This window comes from Centruroides vittatus, unplaced genomic scaffold (genome assembly GCF_030686945.1).
Source record: "Centruroides vittatus isolate TY-2023 unplaced genomic scaffold, ASM3068694v2 contig_726, whole genome shotgun sequence".
NCBI lineage: Eukaryota > Metazoa > Arthropoda > Arachnida > Scorpiones > Buthidae > Centruroides > Centruroides vittatus.
The window spans coordinates 1,019,366-1,041,793 of NW_027122463.1; the positions used below are offsets into that span (position 1 = coordinate 1,019,366).

General features: G+C 34.0%; 2 protein-coding genes and 1 pseudogene across 2 annotated transcripts in view; 2 read left to right on the top strand and 1 right to left on the bottom strand.

Moving 5' to 3' along the window:
- Window positions 1-8,016, bottom strand: part of LOC136980826 (E3 ubiquitin-protein ligase COP1-like) — a 57,998-nt gene extending 49,982 nt beyond the window's left edge. The window contains exons 1-2 of the mRNA XM_067277021.1: window positions 7,815-8,016; window positions 7,496-7,729 (exon numbers count right to left, since the gene is read on the bottom strand). Coding sequence (XP_067133122.1) covers window positions 7,496-7,632 — 137 coding nt within the window. The 5' untranslated portion in view covers window positions 7,633-7,729; window positions 7,815-8,016. The remainder of the gene's footprint in view (window positions 1-7,495; window positions 7,730-7,814) is intronic.
- A 4,023-nt stretch (window positions 8,017-12,039) lies between these two features.
- On the top strand, window positions 12,040-13,842 carry LOC136980847 (protein FAM200C-like). The gene has a single exon (XM_067277049.1). It carries the CDS (start codon window positions 12,040-12,042, stop codon window positions 13,840-13,842), a length of 1,803 nt encoding a protein of 600 aa, XP_067133150.1.
- An 813-nt stretch (window positions 13,843-14,655) lies between these two features.
- LOC136980803 (neuronal-specific septin-3 pseudogene) lies at window positions 14,656-16,204 on the top strand (annotated as a pseudogene).
- The last annotated feature ends 6,224 nt before the right edge of the window (window positions 16,205-22,428 follow it).

Below are 22,428 nucleotides of genomic sequence, written 5' to 3' on the forward strand. Positions count from 1 at the left end.
GATTAGGGATTGCAATATCGGGCCAAGTTCAATACCGGTATCCGGTATTTTTTAGGACTTAATACCGGAATATTGGTTTTAATACCGGTAGTAGGAATTTTAAAAAAAAAGAAAGAAAACACAGGTGTTTCTTTGTTTTATTTGCCAGTTTTATTAGAGAGAGTAAATATCACAAAAAATCATTTGTAACTTATAAATTATAACAGTATATAAAGAATCACAAAAAGTAAAAGAACAAGGAACATCTTATTTATTTAAATCACAAAAAAGTGTAAATATCACTATTCAGTCTGTGGTATTATTACAAATTTTTGAAATGTGATCTTAAAAAACATAATGCATCAATTGTACTGTCATTAAGCCTGGAACGTAATTTTGTGCAAAAGTTACCAGCTGTCAAAAATGCTCTTTCAGCATCTATGCTAGTTGGTGGTACTGTTAGCAATGCGCGATGTACTTTTTCCAAGTATTTACCTCTAAATCCCTCATCTTCAAATAAATCAATTTCTCATTGGATGGTTTTGGATATAACTGATTTCTGTATTGTATTTTGGTTTGTTGAAATTTTTTTAGTTATCGCTAATTCTAATTTTTGTTCAAGAGACAATTCCTTTTCACTATCGACATTAGTGTCATCATCATCTTCGATAACTCTACCGAATTCTTCTGAATGTGGATAGGTTTGTGGGTAAAAAATTTTAAGAAAATTTACTATAAACTTGATCAAATTTGAATTGGTTAGTCTCTTTTCTTCTTTTTTATTTTCATTTTTAAATTAATTATAATTATGTAAATACCGTAAGACGTTTTCTATTTCGGTATGCCTTTCTTCTGTGCGATTTTTCAATGTAATATATAATTCTTCAGATAGTGGTGTGTGCTGTTCTTTCAGTGACTGCAACATGAAATTTATTGTTGCATTAGCTGTTAATAAATTAGAATCTCTCCAACATAATGCTTCCACAGCCAGTTTTATTGGAAGTAGAGCTGATACAGTTCTGGATATTAAGTCAAATTCACTATCGGAAAAATTAATTTGCAGGTTTAAGTCGATTATTGCTTTTTGGATTGGATTTTTCAGTTTCAAAAATTGTTCCATCATTAGGAGTAAACTGTTCCAACCTGTTTTAGAATCTATTATTAACATACGTTCTGTTTTATTTCAGTTAGTATATATTTTTGTAATAAGGCATTTTTTGTAGGGGAACGTTTAAATATCTTAACAATTTTTCGAACTTTATTAATTATAGGTAACAATTCGTGATGAGTTAACCATATTAAAGAACCATATTATCACAATTGTGATAATATGGTTTAGTTCCAATTAAACTATATTACATCACATTATAGCTGACAATTGTACAAATAAAACAAACAGGTCAGATTTAACATATTTACAATGAAAATATACACTACTAGCAGATGAGCCCAAACTTGGATAAAAAGTAATGATAGCAAAGATTAAGATTATTAGTTTATAGTGGATCATACCCACTTTCACTGGGTGCAAGAATTAGGTCCCCTCCTCTTCTGAGACTAATTAGAGAATTTTTAGATGAGTCTAAAAACATGTTTGATTTCCTGCAGAAATGCAAAATTAATGCATCTAATATAGTACAGTAGAAGCAGAGTTTTTCAGGGTAATCCTTAACCCTCTCCCCGCAGGGGGAGTTTTAAAAAATCCCTTCTTAGTGTACATTCTCATGATGTACCCTAACTGTGTACCAAATTTCAACTTTCAACTCCTAACCATTTGGGCTCTGCGCTTATTATTATTTTTATTATTTTCAACCCCTCTTAATTATATTATAAGATTATCAAAAAGATTAGTATCAAAAGTTATTTCGTGAACAAATTGACTTTTTATTAATTTATAGGAAATCACAGTATATTTTCAAATATTAATTTGTCTGAAAGATTTATTTCACACTAATGAAACTTTTCATAATATAAAAAAGCTATTATAAATTCCTACTGGTATTTTCAGAATCCCTGAAAATAACCTGCAGATTTGTACTCAAGCTTGATAGGTTGTTGAACCATGTAAAAATTTTATACCAAATAAAATGTATACCTTGTTTTAATAGTAAAAAACAATTCATAGATTAAAAAACACAATAAAATAAATTTGGCTTCTGGCTCTCATTGATAAAAGTATTAAAATTTGTCTTGTTGAGCCAAGTAAACTTCATTGTAAATAAATAAAAGTATTCATTGAGCAAAGCAATATTTAATGAAAAATAATAATAAAACAATTAAATATAATCTGTTTATATACATATATAATGTTCAGATAGCTATAATGTTATACATAATGTATAAAAATAATCATTCAAACATAAAAACATTTCAAAATTGTCAAAATCACTAATTATTGAGAAGATATTTTCACATAAATATTACATTACATTAACAGTGTTATTGTTAACATCATACATTAATATCATATTAACTAAAAGTATAAAATAAATTACCTTAAGAAAGCCTTTTCATTTAAAAGTTAATTTTTATATTAAAAGTGTAACAATACTATTACGTATATATGAAATTTTTTCTATTTAATTTATCCTTTCCTCTACTTTGAGTACAACTTTTTCAGTATTTTATTTCAAATCTTTGCAATCAAAATGAGTTTTCCCTATATTCTATCAAATTAAATTCAATACACTTGAAATTAACACAGTAAAATTATCTGAATATCTACCTCTAAAAAGTTTTGCATATCTCCTTGGTATCTTTATAAAAGAAAATATATTTCAAGACTTGAAACTAAATTTAAATTTATATTTTTCACATATTGGATATACAGTTATTTACAGAGATAAAATGGTTTACTAATGTAGTGAATAATTATACCTTAGAAAACTTATCAATTAGTTACATATAGCTTTAGAGAAGTGTATGTTTGTATTTAGTCATCATGTTTTAAAAACTGTAGTTCACATGTTTAAGACATTAGATGATCATTGCTTGAATAATTTTAATTAATATGTACAAGAATATTTTTAATTTTATTCAAAATTTGCAAAATAATTATGGTGTGTAATGTTTTTAATATATGTTTGATACTAGAATTAAAGATTATCAAATTCTAACAAAAATATATCCAAACATTTTTATTACATTAACATTTAAAGTATTGTTTATTTACCAAAAAATAAATTAAAACAAGCCTAAAACATTTTCAATTTTTCAAAATTTTTCTAAAGATGATATCATGATGGCTAATTTTAATACATTACATACACAACTACATTTTTATTAAAAAATTACTGTTTTTTAGATATATAAACATATTTAACATTGCCATAAGTGATCAGTTGCATTTATAATGAATGTACTATTTATATCTGTATTCATGATCAGAACCAAGAATCAGTTAAAAATTAATCAATTGATATTCATTTCCCTTTCATATGCATTTTGGTTAACTTTAAAATTTAAGACTCATGATCTTAGATTGTACATACAGTCATTAGTAGATGTTACATGTATTACATTATCATTTTATAAACTAATTTTGCTTAAAATTATAGCCATTTATTTTTCATATATTATTAAATATAACATTTTTACTAATTTTTTCTATACCATAATGAATTCAAATAAATAAAATTATTTAGTTTTATGTAGATTATAGTGTGGTCAAATACAAAATTACTTGAAAGAAATACAATTGAAAATACTAGCAGAATTTCAAATGCTATTCTTTAAATCCATAGTAAATAAATGTTCAAGATTCAAATGCTTCTTGCAATATACAGCTGGACTATAACAAGCATATCAGTTCACAAAAAATTTATTTCAAACACATTTAAACATTCAGCGTGTATACATGTGACATTAAATCTTAAGCACTTACACATATCACTGTTAGATTAAAATGCTATTTTTTATTTTCTGTCGAATTAAAAAAATTAAATTACTGTATTTACAGAAATATTTGAATTGCATTATCTTTGAAATCTATTTTCTTCATGTTTTTTAATCTTTATTAAAATATTATTGAAAGTTTATTCCAGTAATGTTCAATAGCATAAATAAAAACTTTCAATTATTAACCATTTCATCACTACTTTGTACAACTACATCCACAACTACACAATATCCAGGATATTAAAATAGTATTTACTATATTTTTATAGCTCACTATGCTTTGTTTATATTGTAGGTATTTCAATATGTTTGCATTAATTTTAATGTTAAATTGTTCAAAGAATTATTTGGTTATTTTAAAAAAAAATCATTGAATATATTAGGATGTAATTTATTTGAATTTTGTTTAAAAATTCATTCTATGATTTTCGTTTTTAATAAAGATGAAAAATATTTTCAAGATTTTCACAAAAACTAATTTCAAGAAGTCAGAAATTTATTGAAATATTTTTAAATGTTTGAATTTTGGCAAGAAACTCTTCTTTAAGTGGATAAAACTGCTTGTTATTCAACAATGTTTTTTTTTGTTTTGAATCAATGTCAAGCTATTGCAGAAATTTATTTATAATTAACAATTTTTAACAAATGTTGTACAAATACAGATTTGTACAACATTTTAGTACAGCCAAACCTTTGTTTTCAAACATAATTTGTTCCTAAAAGTTGTTCAAAAACTGATTTGTTCTAAAACAAAAGCAAATTTTCCCATAAGAAGCAATATAAAATGGATTAATCCGTTCCTGACCACAAAAATAAAGCCTTTTTCCCCCTTTTTAGCCGTATTTCATGCAAAAAAAATGCCTACAAATGTAATGGATTATTATAAATTTATTAATACAGTAGAGCATCGATTATTCGACTTAATTGGGGATTGGGGTTGGTCGGATAACTGAAAAGTATGAAAAAATACATTATTAGTATAGTGTATTAGGCCTGGCTTAAATACTAGCCTCCCTTTCATGGTCGAGCCAGTGCTGCCAGCTAAAACATGCAAAAATTTAACAAAAATAATATTACAGTAGCCAAGACATAACCAAATATTGTAGCGCCACATCACTAGTGGACATTTGAATTTGCCAACTAGAACACGGTCGGTTAACCGATAAGTCGGTTAATCGGGGGTCGGATAATCGATGTTCTACTGTATATTATATTAATAAATTTTTGTTATTTAATTTGACTTAAGCACCTTTAAACAGAAATTCTTGGATGTCATTTATATTACGTGAATGTCAATTGCAATTAATTTGATTTAATTCAACTGTATCACATACCGAAAAATAGAATAAATATCTTTCCTGCATGCACATTGAAATTAAATTTGAATAGCAATATCATCAATGATTTGTGCTGTGACAGTTAATGACACAAGGCGATCTCGGTGCCATTAACTTCCGAATCAGTAGTCCTGTTGTTGATTGGTCAATCCATCGACTTTCTTTAACATAGGAAGTACAGGGAGTTGACAGTCTGCGTCTTCTTAATCTGTGGCCAGCTCTTGTCAAGTAGCTTGTTTGATAACCGGTGCAATTGAGTTCAAAATTCTGTTCATGAACCAATTTGTTCAAAAACCAACATTTGACTGCAAATGAAAATTCTTATTTTTTTTGCTTTTTTTTTAATTCTAATATTATAATGCAATATATTTACAACCATCTCAATTAGTTTTTACTTACTTTTAGAAAAAAAATTGCCTTTTTCGGTTTATATGCATTTAAAATATTTTTTATACAATGTAATATTGGAAAAACTAAAATTAAACTTACTAAACAATAAAACAAGTAGCAAATTTTTATTTTATATATAAAAACTTACATATTTTAACATTACATTATAAAAAAAAACACACATTTATTTATTCTAATTCAAAGTTTTTATATAAGAAAAGATACTTTTTACATTTTATTGGCTTGAATATAACTTATATATAAACTATATGATTAATTATTATTATATTATAATAGCAGACCCAGCCACGCATTGTTGTGGCTCAAAATGTAACTAATATAAATGTATAACATTTCCTCTTTATTAGTATAGATGATAATTGTTTTTTAAAAATGCATGTAGAACTGGAATTTTATTCTCCATTCTAATAAAGAAGAAAGATAAGAATGCTTAAATAACACTTCCCCCATGGGGGGAATTTCAAAAAATCCCTTCTTAGTATACATTATCTTGACATGCCCTATTAAAACACAATCAGAAATGCAAAAAACCGCATCTAAAATAGTATAAATAGAAGCTGAGTTCCTCACGGTAAGCCTTAATCCTGTCCATCTCCCCCCAGTGGGGGGAATTTTGACATGTATATTATATAAAAACACGCGCATATTCGAATGCAACATTGTGTCAAAATTTCAAAGGAATCGGTAGGAACAAACAAACATTACATTTTTATTTACCGTATTTTACGGACTATAAGACGCTACAGACTATAAGATGCACCTTAATTTTTAAGCAATTTTTTTAAAAAAATACCTATAAGACGCTACGGAGTATAAGACGCACCTGAATTTTGGAGGCAATTTTTCGAAGAAAAAAGTACGTCTTATAGTCCGTAAAATACGGTATATAGATCAGCGGTTCCCAACCTTTTTTTGACCAGGGACCACTTTGATTTCATTGTTGTTAGCAGGGACCACAAGGTTTAAGAAAAATAAACTTTAATCAAAACTTTTAATATAAGTAATCGTTAAACTCAAGACTGTTGCTTTAACAGTACCATTATAATAGAAAACATAACATTTTTAGTAAAAATTAAATTCAGTTTGTATCAATATGGAAATAATAATTTAAAATAAATAAGTTTTAAATCTTTCGTGGACCATATTTTAGCTCTTGCGGACCACTGGTTGGGAACCGCTGATATAGATAGATGATCTGCTTTAGTTCATCCTCACAGAAAAGCATGATGCTTCACAGTAAAGCAAACTTAGGTCGTCAGAGTTAGCACCATCTGTTGGACATAAAAGCCTTAATCCTAGATGATATCTTTTAATTTATATAATTTATGCGAATGTTTAACGGAATAATATACAGCTTATGTCCACCCTGAAGGTCCATTCTAACTATTGGTGAAAGAATTTTTGAAATCGGATGAGTAGTTTCGGAGATTACCTGTTACATACAAACTTACAAACATTTCCTCTTTATTAGTATAGATTATCTCGATAAACAAAGCAAAATAAACCAATTTCCAGTAGAAATTTATAAGAAAGGAAATGTTTTCCACCATGTTAAACAGGCATCTTCAGGCTAACTCCGAAGCGAACAAAACTAATTTCCAGTACAAATTTAAAAGAAAAGAAATGTAGTTAGCCCAAAGATGCCAGTTTAACACCGTCAAAAACGTTTCCTTTCTTGTAAATTTCTGCCATAAATCGGTCTCGTTCACTTCGTTTATTAAATACACCTAGTTTCAAGCAGTCGATTATATATATCTTGATTATTCACTTATATTTATAAAATATTACGAAAATTATTTATTTTAGCAAAGAGGTCTTTTTATATGAGAATAAAACTTTCTGTTGAATTTTTTCCAAAATAATATACTTACCACAAATAATCGCTGTTTTTATCCTCAAAAGAGCTTCCCACACCATTAAAAACTAGTGGCTGTTGTCTCTTTCTCCACCGACGAATGATATCTGAGACAGGACGACTATTTGCTTCCTGGTTTCTTGAATTTGACATATTTAATGCAAACTTCTTTGCTTTTAAACGTTATATAGTCGATTACACTCTCGAAATTATTATTATGAAAACACTAAGTAGAAAGCCATTCTCAAAGCTGAAATAATTAAAGAAGCATCGAACATTAGCAAAAGAAAAAACAAAAAAAAAACCCGTAGAAAAATATCTTAGGCCTATCTTACCGGTCAAAGTCTTCCGTTTTATGTACAAATTAAGTAACATCGCTTTACGAGTTCGCAATACTTATACACTGAATAATTCATTAATAAACTTTTATTTCCTTGTAATGACACGAAATGAAGAATTACTTTAAGCATTCAAAATTCCACACATTTGTGCATTTTCGAACAGACGTAATTCATCCCGACATAATATTTCTGTAATTTGCTGATAGAGGCGCTGTTTTGATAAAATTATTCGTTGTATTTGTGATAATCATTTGAATAATTTTTTTTTTTTTACATGAATAAGAAATTTTTAAATTTAAAATAAACTTAAATATTTTTTAAAATAAATTTTATTCTTTTAAAATTTTTATTTAGAATATAAGCATTAATCGGCCATATTCTTTAGTGCTCGGTCTCATATATAAAAAATTCGAATTCGCTTGAGATTTAAACTTTAATTTCCTTACAGACAACTATCCGATCAATTTTATAACTGTTTCTTTTCTTTAAACATAATAACTATTATGTTTGTGATATTTCTTTTATGTAATTTATGAGACGGCTAGATTCCAAGACAAGCGTCTACTGCCTGAGCGAGCATTAGTACTAAATTATGCTGCTACGGCGAACAGCTCCAATGGCGGGAACCAGATTTATGTCAGTTTCGTTTTTGGTTGGCGGTGACAAAATATTTTTCTAATATACAGTGGATTGTCTGTCGTATAAAATGGAATGCAGTGAGCGTAATTTGAAATATAATCACAAGCAAGGCTTAAATAGACGTATTAAAGCGAAGTGTATAAAGGCTCTGGGGGACCCGAGTTCGAATCTGATCTCGCCATCTTTGCTACAAACTTTTGATCACTTGAGCGAATGACTGTGGTTTTTCTTTTGAAAAAAGTCTTGGACGTCTGCTATTATCATTGAACTGTACAGTACATTAGCAATATTATGTTGCAGGGCGCGAAGTAAATGGTAGTCTGTTGGCGTCAAGTCAGGGCTGTAAGGTGGATGAAGTAAATAGGGCTGGCGATAACGTACGGGAAAACTGGGTATTTGCCTAGGGCGGCAAATTTTCATAAATTTTTACAAAATTTTCAAGCGTATTATTTTTTTATTTTTTATTTATATTACACGGCTCGAGTTGAATATTGATTGACGGAGCAATTGTATGGCACTTCTAATCGGTATGGCATTTCAAAAGAAATTTTTTTTCATTTTATGCAAGGGAATAAGGGGTATCAAATCATGTCTTCTTTTTAACTCTTTCCGCCCTGTAGGCACTAAAAGGGCCTCATTTAGTAGGCCCATTATGGGTTCGGCCAGGCCCACAATGGGACGACCGAGTGGTGAGGGACGCGGCCCGACATATCCGAACGGACCACCCCCCGAAAAATTCCTGGGAATTATTCGACCCGTTCGGATTCGATCCCGGGTCCCCCAGAGCGGTAGGCTGCCACCAAATCATGTTTTGCCCGGGCAGCATAAACTCTAGCGCCGGCACTGGAAGTAAAATCTCCCTAGACTGGGCGATTTTACTTCCAGATTCCCTCGATTGGCCAGCGTCTCTAAGGTTGTCTTTAATCTATGGCATGGCGCATTGTCGTGGTGGTCTAAATTTCATCTTTACAACCTGATTTCAATACCCGCGAGGCAGTGGCGTACCGTCATTGGAAGCGATGGAAGCGCCGATTCCACTTTCCAATGACCTTCCCTTGTATTTTATAAAATATAAATTTTCATATTTTAACGTACTTTGCATTAATTAAAATTAATATTTTATTATAACTGCATTATGCATCTTTTACAAATTTCTATACTACATGTGAAAAAAAAAAAAAACGATACGATTGCTATTGTATATTCGAATAATTCAGTGGCGGAAGGAATGTCAAAACCGGGTCAGTTTCCAATCAGCCAGATTATATAGGCATTGGCACATGCGGTTTACAGAGCACCAACCTCACCCGGTTTAGCTGGTGGATGCTTTACACATAAAGCTACTGATTTTATATCCCGGACCGGTTGTGGGCTGTTAGCCGCCTGCCTGCTAGATATTCGGCCGCCCTCGCCCGGTTATGTGAATCATGAGTAGACTAGATCAACGGCGGGCAACCCGCGGGCCAGCTACGGCTCGCGAAAAGTTTCTATCCGGCCCGCGAGATCTTTAATAAATTATTAAATTGGAAAAATAACTAATTAATAGTTATTTTTCCAATTCTTTGTAATTTTCGAAAACGATAAGAGAAATAAATCTAGTAATTAACTTTTTATTTATTTATTTCATATTTGCAGACTAAAAAAATTACGAGTCACAAGAAAGCGTCAATTAACTACTACGGCCCGCGGAAAAAAAAACATAAAATTTATTCTGGCCCACGTTATAAAAAAGGTTGCCCACCGTAGACTAGATTTATAACTTAACCCAAACGATAGGAATATACTGGCATGTTTTTATAATAGTTCTGTATAGTTGACAGGAGTTTTAAAAAAATCAATTGAAATATTTGATATATTTATTCTGCTTATATTCTGCTCTCCCATCTTGTATTATTTACAGATTTCAATGTTAAACCAGTGATATTACGATTTCGTATGTTTCATCTGTAAGGGGATGTAGAAAAACACGTGTACAATTCTTGTATAATGTTAAAAAAATTAACTGTTACTTTGGCAGCATTATTTACAACTAAATTTAATGAATGAGACGCACGGGGTATAAAAAAAGCTCTAGACTTTATTTTCCTTAAATTTACGATTTATGTATCCGTTGTCATAAAAATTTCTTTTTCCACTTTTTCCCAAGACTACAGATATTCAAGTACAAAGTAACCGGTTTCGACTTATTTCTACTTAAGAAGTAGTTAAATAATTAAGCGATTAGGAAATTACAAACATAAAACCCTGATGAAATTTTGCTTAAACAGAAGCTTAACCGAACCAATCTCTTGCCGAGTATAGTGGGGTCTAATCTCTTCATAATATTAGATGTAATAAAGACAGAAATTTTTCCAGTTCAATGAGAGTGACCCGAAAAGTTGTAAATTTTGGAAATTTCCGTGGACACTTGATCCTAAAACGAATTAGTTAGAAAACGAACGACGGACAATCTGTTAAGTTTAACATATTTAGATTTTTACAGCTATGGTGAGAAACGTTTAAAATCTACAACAACCCTGTCGCGTACTAGTGATGCGACAAAAGAGGCATTTGACATTGACCGGTATCGGCACCTCGGGATTTGGTACGCCACACACCTACCTGGGCCGTCTCTGATTTCATTCATTAGCCACTCGTAGGGAGCTATTTCACTAAGTGGATTGTTTTAAGATTTAAAAAGTAAAGAATATTTTGTTATTTTTATGTACGTTTCTTCACAAAGTTATATTTAATTATAAGTTTCTTTAAACGTATATTCGTACAATTGAAGAATTTTTTGTACTAGGTATGTATATTCGTCACACATTTTGATTTTACCAAGTAAGTTTTTTTTATAATTTAATTTTAGCCGTTATATCGTGGCTAGTGATTCAAAAATTTATTTTAAAATGGTTTTGGCTCAAGACCATATAATAAAAAAGAAAACATTATTAAAAGAGAAAGACCAATGCCTAAATTAAATATAAATACCTCAACAAAAAATTTCGACATTTTGACGATAAAATTTATGACGAAGGACGATTCTTTCGTAAAATTGAAGCAATTTGGAAATCAAAGCGGAATAGAATTTAACATTGGTAGACAATATAAATAAATATTGAAATATAACAAATAATTACGATTAATAGATATAATCTAAATTCAGTGATTCTTAACCTGGGTTCGACCGAACCCCTGGGGTTCGGCGAGTCAGTCTCAGGGGTTCGGCGGAGGTCAACCACCTGACGTCATCGTGACGTAGAAACCGTATTGGTTTCGAAAACTAATGCTACATAACGTGTGTTCTATTGGGAAACTAACTTCTCTTACTCTCTAACTTCTACTACTCTCTAACTGAAACGAAGTGAAGAGGTCCCAATCGAATACACGTATAAACGACCTGCAAGACGGTCAAGCACACACCCGACTCATACGTTCGTGATGACACGCCCCACTCGGCTATCATTGGCTGCGGGTGATCACGCAACATCGCTTGGCCTTTCTATGCTGCAGGAAATTTGGTGCGCCCAGTATTCGAATTGTGACTGTCGTGATTGTACGTCGTGTGATTTCTTTTTTAATATTTTAATCCCTTCATACTATGTCGAGCAAAAAAAGAAAGTGGTCGGACGAATATGTACAATATGGATTCACATGTATAACGGAACGTGATGGGAGTCAGCGTCCTTGTTGCATGATTTGCAATGCCAAGTTGAGCAATTCTAGTCTAGCACCGGCAAAACTAAGAGAACACTTCTTTAATCTGCATGGAAATTACAAAAATACAACACTCGCTGAATTCAAGGTGAAGAGGGCCAGATTTGATGAAAAGGGTAGTCTGCCTGTCCTCGGCTTTGTACCCATCGATAAACCGATCCTTACAGCATCGTACGAAGTCGCTTACCTTATCGCAAAGCAGGGCAAACCACACAATATTGGTGAAAAACTCATAAAACCAGCCGTGTTGAAGATGGCGAATATCATGCTGGGAAAAGCGGCTGAAGTTAAGTTATCCCAAATTCCTCTTTCAAATGACACCATCAGTGACAGAATAGACGACATGAGCAAAGATATCTTGGCCCAAGTAGTTGCAGATCTGATTTCAAGCCCGGCAAAATTCAGCCTTCAACTCGACGAAACTACAGACGTTTCCAGTCTAAGTCAGCTTGCAGTATTTGTGCGCTATGTGAAAGACGACGTTATAAAGGAAGATTTTTTATTATGTAAGCCTCTTACAACAACAACTAAGGCAGCCGATGTAAAGAAACTTGTGGATGACTTCTTCAAAGAAAATAATCTTTCGTGGGATATGGTTTCTGCAGTTTGTTCGGACGGAGCTCCAGCCATGCTGGGAAGAAAGTCTGGTTTTGGTGCGCTAGTGAAAGCCGATGCACCACACATCGTTGTTACACATTGTATTCTACACAGGCATGCGTTGGCAACAAAAACCATGCCTCCAAAACTGGCAGAAGTCTTAAAAATTGTAGTGGAATGCGTGAACTATGTGCGAAATAGTGCTCTGAGGCACCGCATCTTCAAGGAGTTGTGTAAAGAAATGGGGTCTGAATTCGAGGTACTTCTGTACCATTCAAACGTTCGGTGGTTATCCCGGGGACAGGTTCTGAATCGTGTTTTTGCCCTACGTGAGGAATTAGCCCTGTTTTTGCAAGAGCACCAACATGGTCATGCAGATTGCTTCAAAAATTCTGAATTTATTCTCATGCTTGCGTACATGGCTGATATCTTCGCAGCTCTCAATCATCTGAATCAACAGATGCAGGGCGGTGGTGTCAACATCATCGAAGCGGAAGAAGCCCTGAAGGCGTTTCAAAAAAAGCTACCGTTGTGGAAACGACGAATAGAAAACGGTAACTTTGCAAACTTTACCCTGCTAGACGAATGTGTAAATAAGAATTATGATGTGCCTGGAATCGGAGATATTTCTGTATCGGGGGAACTGAAGCACGCAATTTCCATGCACTTAGACGAGCTTGCAAAGTCTCTTGAAGGGTACTTCCCTTCAAGAGAGTTATATCCAGCATGGGTGAGGCAGCCGTTTACGTTTGATGTTGAGAAAACAGATGTCAATGATACATACCTGGATGAAATCATTGAAATTCAGCAGAGCCAGGTTCAACAGCAACTCTTCAAAACAACAACGCTCTCATCGTTTTGGTGCCACCAAATAGTAACGTACTCTGCTATTGCGAAGAAAGCTCTGGAGATTTTGATACCGTTTGTGACAACATATCTTTGCGAGCAATCCTTTTCGAGGATGCTGGACATTAAAACGAAGAAAAGGAACAGACTTAGTTGCGAAAATGACATGCGAGTGGCACTTTCCAAGGTAAAGCCTCGCATTTCCGAACTGGTGTCTAAAAGGCAACAGCAGCAGTCACACTGATTTTAAATTTTGTTCTTTGTTCTTAATGTTTTATTCTTTGTTCTTAATGTTTTGTTCTTTGTTCTTAATGTTTTGTTCTTTGTTCGTAATGTTTTGTTCTATAATGGTTTTGTTTATTTTGTGGACCAATAAAATATATACCTTGTTTTGAATTTGAAAAATTATATTTTATTTTTCCAATTAAAAGGGGTTCGGTGAATGCTCATATGAAACTGATGGGGTTCGGTACCTCCAGCAAAGTTAAGAACCACTGATCTAAATTAATAGATGTTATATGTTTTTTCTCAAAGCGAGAATTGGCATTTAGAGGGCGTAGGGAATTTATTGAATCTAATAACGGAGGTAATTATATTGAACTTTCTTATTTATTAAGTACGTCAGATAATCTGTTAAAAATACATTTAAAGAAGTATACGGTTTTTACTGGCTTATCGAACAAACGAATACGAACGGGCCCTGACGCGCAATTACTTGATTGCCCCTGTAAGTCGGCTTCTTACAGAAACACAGCTTCCCTATGTCACGGCACGCCACTGCCGCGAGGGTAGTTTCAAATGATTTTACGTCTATAATTTGCATTTAAACAAGATTTAAATGTCATTTAATAATGTAAATTAGCAATATATTTATGTAATTAATTCGGTCTGTCACTAGAAAAGCTGTACTGGTGCTGAAAGTTCCGAGAAAAATAAAAAAGTTTCGAATTGCTTTGTAATAACATATTACCATCATTATTAATTTTTCATTATTTATTCATTATTTCTTAGTAAAATTTAATTTAATTATCGAAAAATAATTTATTGAAAATTGAAATTGTTCGAAGAAAACAAAATTCGAACGAATTCAAAATTCTTCTCGAATTCGAAGTTCAGGATATCGTTATTTTTCAGTGTGGCAAGAAATTTTCCAGCAATGATGTCAGAAACATTGACCGAGATTACCCAGTGGGGTTATTTAAAAACAGAAAACTGGTGTTATGTCGGTATAGACACTCTCCAGGAGCAAACTCTGAAGAAATCCCTGAAGAGAGGATACGAATTTAACATTCTCGTCGTTGGAAGATCGGGTTTAGGCAAGTCTACGTTGCTTAACACACTTTTTAAAGCTTTTATTAGCCGTAAAAGTTCTTCAAAAGATGAAAGAGAGATAGGAGTCGATGGGTATCGCAAAACTACAGAAATTAAATCAGTAACCCATCTTCTGGAAGAGACAGGTGTTCGGTTACGCCTCACTGTTACCGATACACCGGGTTTTGGTGATCAAATAAATAACGAAAACTGCTGGTTTCCTATAGAAGAATATATATACGAACAATACGAAAAGTATTTGGAAGAAGAAGAATGCATAGATCGTAAGAAGAACATCACAGATACAAGAGTTCATTGCTGCGTGTACTTCATTTCTCCGTCTGGTCGTTGGTTGACCTCTCTGGACATAGAATTTATGAAGAGATTGGGAAAAATCGTCAACCTCGTCCCCGTCATAGCGAAGAGTGACACCATGACAATAGACGAAAGACTAGCCTTCAAGCAAGTTATCAGAAATTGTTTAGAAGAGAACAAAATCGCTATTTACCCCATGAGAGATATCGAAGAAAGTCCAGACGATCAGATGTCCAACGATAAAATAAGATCTAAAATACCCTTTGCTATAGTGGGAAGCGAAAAGCAACACGCGGTCAACGGTAAGAAATTGTACGGCCGAATGACTCGTTGGGGCTTCGTAGACCTCGAAGATAAAGAACACTGTGAATTTTCGGACTTTAGAGACATGCTCGTAAAATCTCATATGATCGATATGATCGAAGTTACAAGATCATACTTTTATGAACGATTTCGTCGCAACACTCTTAACGCCAGGAAAATGAAAGATGTGGACGGTAAACATGCAGAAGAAAAGAAAACTTTGGATAAGAATCTCAGCGAAAAACCAAGTTTCTTTAGTAAGATGAGATTAATTCGAACGAATACTGACAAGAGCGTTGAACTTAATAAAACGAGATCACGCCTTGGAAGCGATTCCGTTGCAAGTATGATCAAACAAGAAAGCATCGCTAAAGAACCAGAAGCGACTGAATCTTTTATTAAAGAATCGACCATCCTCAATGCTGCTTCTGAAATTCCAAGCAAAGTTTCCGAGAATATGCTCGATTCAATAGAAAATCCGGTTGAAGAAACTTTTGAGGAAGGAAATTTTTGAATTTTCTGAACTAATTTGAACTTTGAAACGTTCAAAATTTCAAAGAACTTTTTCAGAGATTAAAATTATATAATTTAAAGATTTAAGTTAACATTATTTTCCAATTTTTCAACGATAGTGTTTAACTTTTCTAAATTGTTTGTCTTAAGTTTCTCTATATAAAATAAAAGTACTTTAATTTTGAGTTTATTTGAAATATTGATTAGTTTATTGTTAAATGAATAAATCTAAAAAATTCTAATGAAGTTTCAATTTAGAAATATAACTTATTAAGCAATTTTTCTTATAACTTCAATTAATCAATCAATTTATTGATTCAGTTAAAAAAAAACCACATACAAGGGGGATAGTTACATTAGTCTCAGAAACTTTAGTAATGTACTGACAATAGAAGGCAATGCAGCACGTTGGCAATCGACCAAAGAGGGTTGTCTCGAGAGATGCCTTTTGTGGCAAACTAGGGTCACCAAACTAAAGCCCGCGGGCCGGATTTAGCGCGCGAGGTCAGCTCATCCGGCCCGCTACCACAAAATATATTTATTTATATGAAAATATCATTGTAGATAAACTCACAGTCTTACACTTATTTTAATTTTTTATACATAGTAAGTTAGTAAGTATAAATGCCAGAAGAGGTCCAATCTGATTTTTGCAACCGATAGTAATATAATTTTTAGGAAAATCAGCGAAATAAAAAATTCGGCCACTTTTTGCGACTGAATATCAGAGCGCTTTTTGTTTAAATACCTGCAATGAAATTTCTAACAAAAGCGATTACGAGCTTGCTGCAGCGATCGTGTTTGTGTATTGGTAAATAAATATCAATGGCGTGCCGTCATTGGAAGCGGTGGAAGTGCCGCTTCCCGTGTATTTTCTAAAATATAAATTTATATTGGGCGATTATTTTCATATTTTAATGTACTTTGAATTAATTAAAATTAATATTTTATTATAACCGCATTATGTATCCTATTACAAATTTCTATACTACATGTGAAAAAAAACGATAAAATTGCTATTGTATGTATATTCGAATATCGGTGGCGGAATGGAAGCGTTATATTGTCGAAACCGGATCAGCTTCCACAGCGAAAATAACTGAATGGTATAAAGCAGCCTGATTATAGGCATTGGCGAATGCGCTTTACAGAGCCCCAACGTCACCCGGTTTAGATGGTGGAAGCTACACACTAAAATATCGTATAACGCTTCCAACGATTCTGTCCCTTGGCCACTGGCAGGGAGCTATCTGACTAAGTGAATTGTTATAAGATTTAAAAAGTAAAGAGTATTCAATGTTATTTTTATGTTCGTTTCATTGCAAAGTTATATTTAATTATAATTTTCTTTTAATTATACTGTAATTATATTGACAGATTACCAGACATAAAATCTTCAGAATTTTTATCACTATAAGATGTTAATAATTTTAATATTATGAAAAACAGTTTTTCCAAGCGTGTTTTAATTCTATAAATTAAGTAAATTTTATGGGAAAATTTTTGATTTATCTAAATTACGTAGTGATTCGCAATATTTATATTCGTGTACGGACTATATTGGCAAGTAACTCTTAGACATAAAAAGTATTATAATTAATGACGATCCGAACAAAGATGTACTAAAAGAATTATATGATTTAATATCATTAATTTTTACTGTACCATCTACCAGTGGGTCTGTTGAGCGCAGTTTTTCAACCACGAAGCAAATTCATACATTGGCCAGGAACACTCGGTCGGAGGAAAGATGATCTCGCTAGCGTTGCTTTCAATAGAAAAAGAGCTTTCAAATATGTTGATGGAATCAACGACCAGCGACTTTTATGATAAAGTAATTAACGACTTTGCGGAAAAAATCGCCCAATAGAATTAGTTTATAAAAAATTTTTAAAAAAACAAGTTTTTCTATTATTATTTGTATTATGTATGTATTATTTGTATTTTACAACTAAAATACATAAATTGTTTATTTTTGTCATTTCCAGTATTTGTTTAAACTTTTTATGGAAATGTGAGGTACCGGACAGATCTGACCCGTCACGAAAGACACGAAAAAACGGTTAATTTAGAGAAAAATTTATTAGTTTAAAAAAACATAGCTAAAAGTCGTTTGTAGTCAGACACCCATTGTTTATGTTAAACTGCGAGGCAGAAACCGTAAATCGCGGAAGAAAGTCGTCCTATGATCGGTGGAAAATCGAATTCATCTTCGATTTTGACTTTTCTCGCGCTCCAGGTAAGAGTCTCGTTACGCTTAGTAACCAGGGACCAACCTCTCGGGAAACGTGATTGAGGGAAACTGACCAATCAAATTGGACGAAAGAAAAAACGGAGATTGATATAATCTCCAACAATCGAGGACACCTCGCACTCGGTTAACGTTCCTAATAACCAAAACGCCGTGTGTCAACGCGCAAAAAAAAAAAAAAAAAAAAAAAAACAGTTTCTCGTCTATTGTGCCAACCTGTAACCTGTGCCACTTCAGACTTAGACCGTGTCCCCGACGCCAACGGACGAAGTCTCCCCGTGCCTTACAGACTTGTCAACGCCACTGTCCCGGGACCACCTTCGATCGACGATCAAAGAATCACATCGACGACCAGGACTTCCAAACAGCTGATTGTCCCGAAGCAAACTATTTTGTACATAGTGTATGCTTATTTTATGTTAAAATAAACGGTTTTTGTCAGATACTTGTCGTCTTTGTCATTTCCGCCACCACGCACGTACGAATGGACACTAGACTATCACTGACGCGCAATTAACTGATTTCCTCTGGAAGTCGGCTTCTCACAGAAACAGCTTTCTATCATCACGGCACGCCACTGATAAATAAGTTGGTTGTCTTCATTTTTTGTGTATTTGGTATACTGTATCTAACAAAATGGTTATGTGGCCCGCGATCGTCATTCCCTCAGTTATCTGGCCCGCAATGAAAAAAGTTTGATGACCTCTGGATTAGACTGTCCCTCGGAATTGTCTAAATATTCTAAGCAGTTCCGGAATGGAATCGACAAATAGAAAACATTATTCCTTTATAGGCAGCTCCTGAGCTACTCTACAAGAACTGAACGGCAGATTTCCAACAGCTTTCAATTAGTCTACAGCAGCTCATCAACAGCTCCTTACCGATTTCTCCGTAGCAGGAACATTACATGGTCCTCCATACTCCTTACCGTTTCTTGGATGCAGGATCATCACATGGTCATGAGTAGCTCGGAGCTACTAGCTTCGTTCTGTATGTGGATAGAAGTTTACCGCTAACATCTGTAAACTGTTGGAATTAACGATCGAAATTATTATCAAATGTTATACGACATCGTTACGTACAACGAATTGTGTTGCGATGTTTTGTAAACGTTTTTCCGTTACGTAATAAAAGGTTGGTGGCGTTGTTGACCCCTTGGGGAACCGTTGGTGACGGTGACCTAGTTTCACACTCTCCCCTTTCCAGCGCTGACCTTCCGTGAGTCAAGACAGCGTAATCTTTATGTATTCTTTGTTTCTTTGTTATATAACCAGTTACGCGAATCTAACTACAGTAGAGCATCGATTATCCGACCCCGATCAACCGTCACATCGGTTAACCGACCGCGTTCTAGTCCGCAAATTCAAATGTCCGCTAGTGATGTGACGCTACAATATTTGGCTATGTCTTGGCTACTTTAATATTATTTTTGTTAAATTTTGCGTGTTTTTAGCTGGCAACACTGGCTCGACCATGAAAGGGAGGTCAATATTTAAACCTGGTTTAATTTTCTTTTTTGTTTTTATTTTTGTATTTATTTTGTGCAAAATAAAGAAATAATTTTTAACGATACAATAGCGATGATTATTATTTTTTTAAAAATTTTGTTAGGCTTAATATCAATGAAAATTCAACGCGAAATAGGTTAATAGCGATATACAGTAGAGCATCGATTATCCGACTTAATTGGGGACTGAGGTTGGTCGGATAACTGAAAAGTCGGATAACCGGAAAGTATGAAAAAATACATTATTAGTATAGTGTATTAGGCCTGGTTTAAATACTAGCCTCCCTTTCATGGTCAAGCCAGTGCTGCCAGCTAAAACATGCAAAAATTTAACAAAAATAATATTAAAGTAGCCAAGACATAACCAAATATTGTAGCGCCACATCATTAACAAACATTTGAATTTGCCGATTAGAACGCGGTCGGTTAACCGATAAGTCGGTTAATCGGGGTCGGATAATCGATGCTCTACTGTACTAATATACTAAATAATGTATTTTTTCATACTTTTCGGTTATCTGTTTTTTCAGTTATCCGACCCACCCCAGCCCCAGTTGAGTCGGATAATCGATGCTCTGCTGTAATTTTTACTAATCTCCAAAAAAGCTCATCTAGGGTGCATATACAGGGGTTGGACAAAAATATGGAAACACCAAAAAGAAACCTATTACTAAGCACTAATACGGTGTAGGAAAACCGTTGGCATTCAAAACAGCCTGCAGTCTTCTTGGAATGGATAAATACAGGTCCTGATGGTTTTCAAAGGAATCTTGTACCATTCATCCTGCAAAATAGTGACAAGTTCAGGTAACGATGATGGAGGTGGATAGTGATCACGTACCTGTCTCTCCAAAGTAGACCACAAAGGCTCAATAATATTGATGTCTGGTGACTATGGTGGCCAGAGGAGATGCGACAAATCACCCTCGTGCTCATAAAACAACTCTTGGACGATGTGAGCTGTGTGAACAGGCCCCTGTCGTCTTGGAACACAGCATCACCATTGGGGAACAAACATTGTACCATGGGATGGAAACAATCGCCCAAAATGGTTAAATAATTTTTGGCAGTAATGTGACTTTGCAGAGTAATGATGGGGCCCATGGAATACCATGATATGGCTATCCAAATCATAACCGAACCCCCCGTCATGTTTCACTCTTGGCAGCAAGCAGTCTGTATCGTAAGCTTGGGACAGACGGCCGGATGGCCGAGCGGTAAAGGTGGCAGCCTACCGCTCTGGGGGACCCGGGATCGAATCCGAACGGGTTGAATAATCCCCAGGAATTTTTCGGGGGGGGGTCCGTTCGGATATGTCGGGCCCCGTCCCTCACCACCCGGTCGCCCCATTGTGGGCCTGGCCGAACCCATAATGGGCCTACTAAAAGAGGCCCTCTTAGTGCCCACAGGGCGGAAAGAGTTAAAAAAAAAAAGCTTGGGACAGCATTCGCCAGACGTAAACTTGGCCACAGGTTTGAAACAATGTAAAACAATACACATCCGACCAAATGACTCTTTTCCATTGCTCCATAGTCCAGGTTTTATGGCTTCAGCACCACATTTTCCTCTTCTGGGCATTTGCATTACTGATTAATGGTTTTGGAATTGCAGCTTGCCCTGAAATTCCCTGCTTATGGAGCTCCCTACGAACTGTTTTGGTGCTGACAGGATTTGTGAGCTCCATATTCAGTTCGGCAGTGACTTTTGCAGCTGTAGTCTTCTTATTTTTTGTCACAATCCTCTTCAATGACCGTCTGTCACGATCAATCAACACACACTTTCGTCCACGTTGTGACTTAGCGGATGATGTTTTTCCACTTGTTCTGTATGCAGTATAAATCTTTCATACGGTGCCTCTTGACACACCAAACATTTCGGCTACCTTGGTTATGGAAGCACCCACCATACGAGTACCAACAATTTGCCCACGTTCGAATTCACTTAGCTCTGACATTGTGCACGCCCACCTACACAGAACACAGTTCTAACAATGACTGACATGTGCAACGTATTGAGGAGATTGCACAGGTGTCATTAATAGTCAAACACTAGAGCGCCACCTAGAGGCTTGGCTAGAATCAACATTTACGTTCAACTATGCATTTCATGAGGGGTTTCCATATTTTTGTCCATCCCCTGTACTTTTGGAATCAAACTGATCCAAGATCACTTCGATCGTTCAAATTGTGTACACAAAGGAACTACTGCGATCCGATCAATCTCTATTTGCGTATACAAACGCCATCTAGGATCAACTGGATCGCGATCAAACTAATCCGAGCGGAGGGTAGGATCGTTTGGATCGGATAAGAGATTAAAGATGGTTGAAGTTAAGCTTACAGTAAATAACGAAGAAACACGTTGAATTGTTGACAAGGAAACTTATTTAAAACTTATAAATGACAAGTAAAAACATCACTATTAAAATGTCCGATAAACTGAGATTAAAAAATAAGTATTTAGAAACAATTTTGCTAGATTGTACAGCAAGAATGTATGGCGTGCACTTTCACCTTTTCTGCAAGTTTTATTTTTAATTTTGTAAAATTTTTATTTAAATTTTATTTTGTGGAAAACAATTTTATTCACAGAGTAATACGATTTAAAAATTCGTATGAATGAGCACAAAC